This window comes from Podarcis raffonei, chromosome 6 (assembly GCF_027172205.1).
Source record: "Podarcis raffonei isolate rPodRaf1 chromosome 6, rPodRaf1.pri, whole genome shotgun sequence".
In the NCBI taxonomy this organism is placed as follows: domain Eukaryota; kingdom Metazoa; phylum Chordata; class Lepidosauria; order Squamata; family Lacertidae; genus Podarcis; species Podarcis raffonei.
The window spans coordinates 18,900,936-18,910,021 of NC_070607.1; the positions used below are offsets into that span (position 1 = coordinate 18,900,936).

General features: G+C 42.0%; 1 protein-coding gene and 1 long non-coding RNA gene across 3 annotated transcripts in view; one reads left to right on the forward strand and one right to left on the reverse strand.

Annotated features, from left to right (window-relative positions):
* Positions 1–2,586, forward strand: part of LHX9 (LIM homeobox 9) — a 47,471-nt gene extending 44,885 nt beyond the window's left edge. For both annotated transcript variants that reach the window (XM_053391493.1, XM_053391492.1), the window contains exon 5: positions 982–2,586. In XM_053391493.1, the coding sequence (XP_053247468.1) occupies positions 982–1,038 (57 nt within the window). In that variant the 3' untranslated portion in view covers positions 1,039–2,586. The remainder of the gene's footprint in view (positions 1–981) is intronic.
* Positions 1–3,758, reverse strand: part of LOC128415378 (uncharacterized) — a 49,552-nt gene extending 45,794 nt beyond the window's left edge. The window contains exon 1 of the long non-coding RNA XR_008330923.1: positions 3,441–3,758. This is a non-coding gene — a long non-coding RNA (uncharacterized LOC128415378). The remainder of the gene's footprint in view (positions 1–3,440) is intronic.
* Between the last annotated feature and the right edge of the window lie 5,328 nt (positions 3,759–9,086).

Below are 9,086 nucleotides of genomic sequence, written 5' to 3' on the forward strand. Positions count from 1 at the left end.
TTCCCCTAAATATTTATGGACCAAACAATTGTGATATATCCTATTAAATTTGTGTGAATAAACCATTTTGAATTGAAGGAGTTTTATTTACCATCAATTTTTGTCTTCATCTTTTTTTTTAATGGAGTCTTACCCATGGCAGTATGTTGTGTTGCTTTTACTGTATGTGTGCGTGTGTGATGGTGGACACAGTAATCTTAGTGCTATATTAAAACAGGATTTATTTTTAAGTTTTTGCTTCCTAGTACATATCCATGATGAAATTTCAGAGGTTTTTATTTTTTATTTAAAAAAGAAAAGTAATGCCCCACTGATTTGATATTATAACCCTGTCTTAGGCTGCAATGCTAAACACAGTGGCTTTGATGCAACGAACATTAGTTGTGCTTAAATCCAATTGAAATGAATTGGATAAAGTAGTTGCAACTAGCCTATGTCAAGTCCCATTGAAAGCAAATGCAACTAACTTTAAGTGGATTGGGTCAGTTGCTTGGAAGTTTATGTTTCATTGAAAATCAGTGGGACCTACTTCTAAGCTATTGTGGGGTACAATCCGAAATGTTAGTGAAAACGAAGCACTATTGAAATCAATGGACGCCATTGCATTTAGTGGGACTTAGGCTGCGTTCCTATACCCGCTTACTTGGCAGTAAGCCCCACTAAACTCAATGGGGCTTACTTTTGAGTTAATGTGTATAGGATTATGTTGTAAATCACAAGCAACTCGTACTGGATTGTGGCCTTTTGTGTTTAGGGTCAGGTTGACCATGTTCTTTTAAAAGTAAAATATATATATAAACCAAACCCCCAACCCCAGGCACTTTAGAATCGGAAGTAATTGCATGAAAAATATAACCAATAATGATGATGAAATGCATCACAATTTAGTTGCTAGGTATATTGAGCACAATCTAAAAGTACAGACCCCTAAAAGCCAGGTTGCTCTGTAGTTTAATAAATTGTCACTATGATTTCTTTCAGGGAGAACAAATCTTGGGGCATTACAGCCAAACATCCCGACGTTTGAAAATTCCCTAAAGTATTAAAAGAAGGGGAAAGTTTGATCGGATATCCACTGCAGTGAAGACAAAGACAATATTAGGTTATGATAAACCATACATTTAAAATTTATTGAGCCAAAAATAATTTTTTTAAAAATAGACTCAATGTCATTTCCTGAATGTTAACACAACATATGTTATTTGACGGTGTCTAACTAAAAACCTGAAGGCTGTGTATGGCATCAGAGCAACCTGGCAGTACCACCCAGTCCAATATGAGAAGATTCTTCCTTTTTTAAAAAACAAACAAACACAATATTTAAAAAACTCACAATTGTCAAGCAAAAATACCTGTAAAATAAAATCCAAAAATTGAAATTCATTCATCTTGCTTGCCAATGTGTATTAGTCATATATGTTCAATGACATTTTGTAAATTCAGAGAAGAAAATTCTCACCAGTTCAAGACAATAGGGATCAAGATTAGTATTCTGTTTTCTGACTTAAAAATAAATAAAATTAAAGCAATCTGCATGCACTTTTTCATCTGTCACCTAGAGTGTACTTTTTCTGTATGATGCATTTCGCTTTGATGTTTCTTGTACAGTAGTTTCATTAATAAATATTTTACTTGATGCAAACCTAGTTAACACAGACATAACTGTTGGAATTAATTTAATTTAACAAAAATGGTGCAACAGTACATTTCCCTCCCACCAAAGCAAAGGGTGTGGGAACCATTTTAGATAGCAAATGAAGGACGTTGCACAATGTAAAATGACTTCCTTGGAATTTTTCCTGCTTTTCATTTTCTTCTCCCATTTTCTTCTTCACAACTGACATAGATATTGAATATCCATCATGAATTATGGGCATGATCCAGCCAACTTTCAGCTTGCATTTCTGCCATTCAAATCTATGGGACTGTAGAATGATTAATTTGGCTGGATTGTTCTCCAATGGCTTTTAAAAAAAAATTGATATAGTGGTGTAATTCTTCCTCCCAAAATTTGGAACCAGCAAGATTTTCTAGCAGCCAGAGAGAGTTGTGGATGAGGAATACACCCTTGTTCCTTGCCAGTATTTAAGGTGGCAATGGCTAATGGATTTTTACCCTCCTGCTACATTATTTTATCCATCATTTTAGGAAGGCTAACATAATACAGTATATAACACCATTAAAGGTGTTAACCTAACGATCCCTAATAAGTTTACATGTTCACTATGCAATGAGGAAATTCACTTCACAATTTTTAAAATAATAATAATAGAAGACTTGATCTGTGCGCCATCCAACCCATAGCTGAATTTCAGCTATGAAGGTTAAAATGCTATTACTACTTCAGAAACAAAGGCCTTGAAATTGTTCAAAGGCAACCTCTCTTGCAAAAGATTTTTGGATAACTATATTCCTCTTAAGCTGTACATCCAAAGCATATGTTAATTTGTTTAACAGGCTTGCCAAAAAAGAAGAAGGAAAAAATAATCCCTTTTCATTCAAATGAAATTTTATTATATACAAATGAATCCTATGTAAACAATGTAACTTTTATGAATATGAACTGACATTAAAATATTTCGCTTATGTGTGTATGCTCAGCATTTTGAATGTTTTCCTAAGCTGCTTTGGTTTTCTGAAAGCCGGGGGGAAATTAAGAAAGAAAACCACGCCATTCCGAACAACATAGTACCAAATTTACAAAGAAATTACTTCAGTAATGTTCTGAACACCAGAAATAAGGTTGTGGCTTTTATAATAACAGTTCTCAGTTACCGGTGAACGCTGTGGACCAACTTTTAAAAAATGCTTTCTGTTGAAAATGTGACTACTGTACTGTGATCTCAATCCAGATTAGTAGGGTGAAAAACATAGGTATATCACACAATGTTTGGATTATTTTAGGCTGCAATCCTACACTCACATTTCCCAGGAATGAGTGATCCACTGAATTTTTGAGAGGGCGTAGATGGGACTGCCCTTTAAAAAAGAAACTCTGGATGTTATCTTGAGTGAATACAGATTGTAAGCTCCTTTGGGGCAGGGACCTTCCTTATATTAATATGTACGATTATATGAGCAATCCTGCACCAATTGTGCGCTTTCACACAGCCCACCTAATGGAGAAGAGAAGCCTGGCCGCACTCGTGTTTCCTACATATTCAAAAGAATCGAGCGAGATGTGAAATTCAGAGGCAGGAAGGGAGCACCATCCTTTAAAGACCTTTAATCTTTTAAAGCAAAAGGCAGGGGGAATGCCACAAAGGGAATGAGGAACTTTAAATTTCTGTCCACCTTGACTCCACACCCTCCCTTTTTCAAAAGCTACACAAATACTCCCATGGTTTCCTCAAAGCAGTGGTTTTCAAGCCGTGTTCCTAAGAGTACTGGAGCTTGTGAGGGAATTTCTTGTTGAGAAAATCAATGGTGTTTAAACCTACCTGGCTTTTAAAAACATAATCCGTCACTGTCCGCCTTCCCCACAACACACAGTCTGAGTTGAAGGGTATACTCTCAATTCACGGATAGGCAATGTGGGGTGAGGCCTACTAGGTTGCTTTGGGGTCGGTTCCAGGTCTCAGGGGGACTTAGGCCAACTGAATCCTGGTAGGCCTCTTCCTTGGTCTGTGAGACCCTTTGGACTTATCTGGTAGCATCCCAAGGTCTCTGAGTATAGCCAACAGCTGAATTTCCCACAATGCCCCAGAGCAAAGCTATGCCAGCTGCATTGTGGGAAACTGACTTGGCAGCTTGGCTCAGCAAGGCAATGCTGCTCTGAATGCTGGGTTGGATGATGATGATGATGATGATGATTTATTAAAAAATGGGGCTCCAGGGGGGTCCACTCAGCAGTGGGCCCTGACGGCTGCCCAAAGCTGCCAGGATATGCCCCAGAATCCTTTGCAACACACGAGGAATCTGCTGTAGCTCAGCACACGGGTGGTCGTGGCAAAAGTTCCTTCGGAAACGGGACACCTGAAAACGCCCTCCCTAAAGGATGGAAGCGAACTCCCGAAATGTGGATGAAAACAGAACGCATCGCAATCTCCCTCCCTGACCTTTCTGCACACTTGACACTCATAGCGTCGTGTGTCACAAAACACCACAGTAGCAGGAGGCTCAAACAGCAGTTTGAGGGCTGAGAAGATGTGATATCTCTGAAATAGAAGCTATTTTTTTAAGGAAAGTTAGCTCGGTTGCTGGCTCTAGACTTGCAATGAGCAGAGTTCTGCTTGTGCTGGAGGAAGGGAACAGCTTTGGGGGGTTATTTTATTTCTTATTTTTTTGGTCTGTTCCTCCACCTCCCTGTGGCCTCACAACAGCTGCTTCAAAGGGCTGGGGGACCCTCTCTGGCACGGTGGGGGGCAGTGGCTCTGTGGCCTGCAGAGGGAATCTGGGAAAAAATGGACTCCCCTCTTCTTCTAGCGGGGAGCTTCGGCTAGATTCCTCTAGAAAAAGAAGGAGCCCTTCCATTTGCCAAGTGGCAAGTCTGGAGCTAAGTGACGATTACATCAATTCAAAATGACCACCTGGGTCATGGAACATGCCATACCATTTGTATTATTACTTAGTGTATCACCTAAAATGATGGAGGGCGGTATGGAAATTTTAACAACAACAACAACAACAACATTCAACTAGTTCCCCTCTCATTTCTGTTTTCCACCTGTCAAGGAATCTGTCTTTCATCTCAGGATGGAGACAAATACCAGCTGGAATATATATATATAATAGTGGCACTTTAATTTTCAGTTCCTTCTCTAATAATCCCTGGCATGGAATTTGCCTTTTTCATGGCCCGGCATAAGCTGGGTTGACATCTTATGAGTATGTATGTGATATTAAACCTTTTTTTTGCTCCAACAAGTGTCACTTTACACTGGTTTACATTGGATTTGCCATTTCCCCGCTCATTCTCTCATTATGGTTGGCCTGAGAAAGGTATTGCCCTACCTTTTAGAATGTTTCTTACTGGCCAGAATAGCTACCTTTGCTTTTTGTTCTCCCTTTACTCATGCTGATTCCTGGTGTGTAAACCTCTATTGAGTTGAGTAGAGCTAATTGGGAATTCTATATGCTAATTTGGAATAATTTGAAATCCACCCTAAAATGCTATGCCTGAAAGCAGGCTTGCAGAGATCATGCAGTACAGTAGCTATGAAAATCTCAGCCCAAACATAAATTCACTAGGTAGCACTCATTCCCCATTTGTAAGCAGAAATTAAAACTACCACTGCTGCCTATTTTATAAAGGTGCTTCCTGAACGGAAAACCTAACTCCTGTAGGTTATGAGGCCTCCTGCTCTCTCCCTCACACACAGAGTTTAACAGAATCTGTTTTCTGCAGTGTGCTCAAGATACAGTTAAATCACATGATTTCCTGGGAACAGTAGTTTCTTAAGGGTGCTGGGAATTGTAGCTCTGAAAGAGGTAAACTACAGTGCCCAGAATTCTTTTGGGAGGGGAAGTCATGTGTTTTAAATACATGGTGTGTGTCCTATCATATGCCAGCACTGCCCCTAATTTGCATGGGGAATCTGTGCTCTATTATTGACCCTCCTTTGTTTTTTAAGAAGTTGAGGGTGTGTTTCAAAAATATTAAGATGCACTACAGTTCTACAGGCATCTTTCCACCCCCATCGGCCTGCACACAGGCCATGTTCTCCACACGTCAAAAGTCGGGGGGCAGGGGCAGAAATGTTTTGTATTCTAGTGCGCATGTGCTAGATAAGGGTCTCACAATCAAATATACACGCATACACGCAGAAATGCCAGCTTATGGATTACCTTTCACCCAGCCCCAGATGCCTGTCCCAGGTACTGAAGGTTGCTGAATGTGTTTGAAATGAAGCTGTTCTGTAACTAGCAGATGAATTGAGAGAGTAAGCTGGCTGGTCTTTTTACTTGCACATCCGCTTTGGGAGTCCATGCAGGGCAGGCTTTTGCACAATACGTTAATACTGGCAGAGAAGAGGTGGTCTTCACGACAGAGAGAGGAGGAGGATTGCTCAGGCAGCTATCAGTGGAATGCTGAAAACTCAAGGTAAGGAACAGTGGAGTATTCCTGCTAAATGAAATGTTGGAGGATTTGCAGCACACTCACGTGCATGGAAAAGGTAAGATATGAAGAAGCAAAGACAATGGAGGGATTTTCTGAAATAAGACATATTATGAAAGGCTGAAAGGGAATAATCTTTCATCATCATCATTGTCGATTTATTAACAGCCTTCTAAACACCTGCCTCAATGTACACTAAAGATAATTGAAAACAGTTAAAACACAAAAACAGCCAAGGCAAAACCATACAAAACAGGCCCTCGTGGAAAATACCCATTTATCCAGCTTGGAAAACCTGTCAGGAAAAAATGCCTTCAGTTGTTTTCGTAAAATGCAGCTAGTGGGCACCTGCTGACAGGAATGCTATTCCATAGATCAGGGGCAGCCACAGTGAAGGCCCTGCTCTGAGTTACTGCAAGGTGGGTTTCTGAGATCTTTGAAACCTGCAGGTGATACTCTCCCACAGACTGCAGTTATCTACTGGATGTATAAGAGATAACCTAGTCCAGAGCTGTATAGAGAGCCTTATATGTTAGTATCGACACCCTGAACTTAGCCCGGTAGCAGATTCGCAGCCAGTGCAAATCCTGAAAACAGAGTGTTTGCACACAGAGCACATTGCAGGAATACAAATTGTGAGGTTTCTAATCCACGGACAACCGGGGTCAAACAATCCCAATCCAGGAATGGTGGTAGTTGTCTGTTCTCACAGAATTCTGCATCTCTCGTGAAAGAGTTGGATCCAGGAACATGCCTGGATATACAGTTTCCAAAAAAGAGAGAGGAAGAAATCAATAGGGCTCAGGAGGTTGAAGTAATATGTGTAAATTTTACGATGACAGCTGTTATGTTGGCTATGATGGGATGCATCCTAACTGTAAGAAGAAGTTAGACAGTGGAATACATACCCTCCACCATTTCTCTGATGAAAATAGGGAAGTCCTGTTCCATAACAACAACAACAAGAACAGCCCCAGCCACTCTAGGCTGCTTCCAACATATATAAAAACATAATAAAACACAAAAAACTTCCCTAAACAGAGCTGCCTTCAGATGTCTTCTAAAGGTTGTATAGTTACTTACCGTATCTCCTTGGCTCGGAGGTCGCATGACTCCATACCCTCCAAGATTTCTCTGATGAAAATAGAGACATCCTAAGGAAAAGTGGGACATTCCTGGATCAAACCAGAAACCAGGATGGCTTCCGTAAATCCAGGACTGTCCCTGGAAAATAGGGACGCTGGAGGGTCTGTGGAATATGGTAGTCAGGTAAGTTTTAGCTTTGCACCTTCAATAATCCAAGGAAAGTGAAGTGCAAGTTTGCACTGTGTTCATGGTTCTCTGTAAGGTATGCATTGAGACTGGGCTGAAGTTAACATCCGCAGTGGGTAGAGATGCATGGGCCCCAAAATAAGAGCTTACAAAGAGCCTTGCTGGATCTGGCTAAAGATCCAGAATTCTGTTCTCACAGTGACCTGCAAGCAGGAGAGGAGTGCAACCCTGTGTGAGGACGCTCAGTGCTTTGCACTGTAGCACAAAACCAGGAAACACATACAGGTACTTTCTAGGCATTCTCCCCTCATGCCGCTACAGTTGTCTGAGGAAGAAAAGTGAGGACACGTTCACTAGCCCTGCCCCTCAGTTGGATGCTCATTGGCCATGAGCGCCCTCTGGCTGGGTGGAAGACCTAGGAGAAAGGTCTGGCCAGGAGGGAGCCAGCTCTCATAAATAGGCTCCCTGTGGGATTTAGGATTGTGATTGTACTAGGGTTGCAATATGTCCGGAATTTCTTGTGTTCTGAATTTTACTTCTAGAAATATGGCAACCCTAGATCGTACAAACTCACAACTTTTCATGTTTTAAGCTACCGTATCAACTCGGTCGTGAATGTGGGTTTCCCCCCCATCCCCAAACAACATGCCCAGATATATATGCACATATATATATTTGTCAGTGCTGCCCAAGGTCCCAGCTCACACAAGACCAACGCTGCTTCTTTCTCTAGTATAAAAGTCTTTATTGAAGTTCAGTTTCACTTCCAGACGCGCAGCGCGCAACACTACGTCTATACCTTAGACCGTCGAAGCTCCATCTGAATCTCCTCCCCCCTGACACCAGTTTAAGATTCTAGCCTTACTCCACCTCTTCCTCTGTTCCTTCCTTCTCTGGGTCCGCCTGCTAGTCGGATTCTCAGCCCTCCTAGACTCCTCTGACGCTGAGTCCCCTGACTCTTCTCCCTCCCTCCTTCGGGCCTTTGGACCTGGCTCCCAATCCGGGTTTTCTGCTGTCCCGCGCTCCTCCACATTTGAACTTGGCGCGCGCGCGCAGCCTCCCACTTTCCTTCTGACCGTTACACTTGTGTCACTGCTCCCTCTTTCGGGGAGGCTAGCTGGACCTGGCCTTCCCTCCGTTTCCCCACTTCCCGATGGGGGCGTGGTTACCCCTGACTCATCTTCTCTCCCCGCTGGAGGAGAGGCTGGTCCTGACTCATGTGACTCTTCCCCCCCACTGTGCTCTGGTGGGGGAACTGGTCCTGATCCTCCGCTGCTCCCTTGGGAGTCCCCTCTGGTCCCTTGTTTATGGAGCGTCCTCCCTGGGACCCCCCTTGCCCTTACCATAGGCGCCCCCTTCTGGGAATCTTCTGATTCGCTGGAGAAGCTCATGGAATCTCTCGGGTCACTGTCATATTCCCCTACGCTCCCCTCTGATTCCTCTCCTCCGCTCTCTATTTGCTCTCTCCCCTGCTCTTCTGCTCCTGAGCCTCTGACAATATTAAAATTCATTGTTATTTCATTAGAATTGACTGGGTAACATCTTCTACATATGTAATTTATGTTTCAAAAAAGAGGTGGATTTTTTTAAAAAATCAAAAACCTTCACTTTCTATTCATACACGTGGAGCAAGACAGGTAAAAAAAGGGGGGGGAGGGTTTATTAATTTGCAATAAATAAGTTTTTTTCTGGACCACAGTCGGTAAATAATGATAATCTGAAAACAACAATTATAATTATCAACCTGATTTCCTAA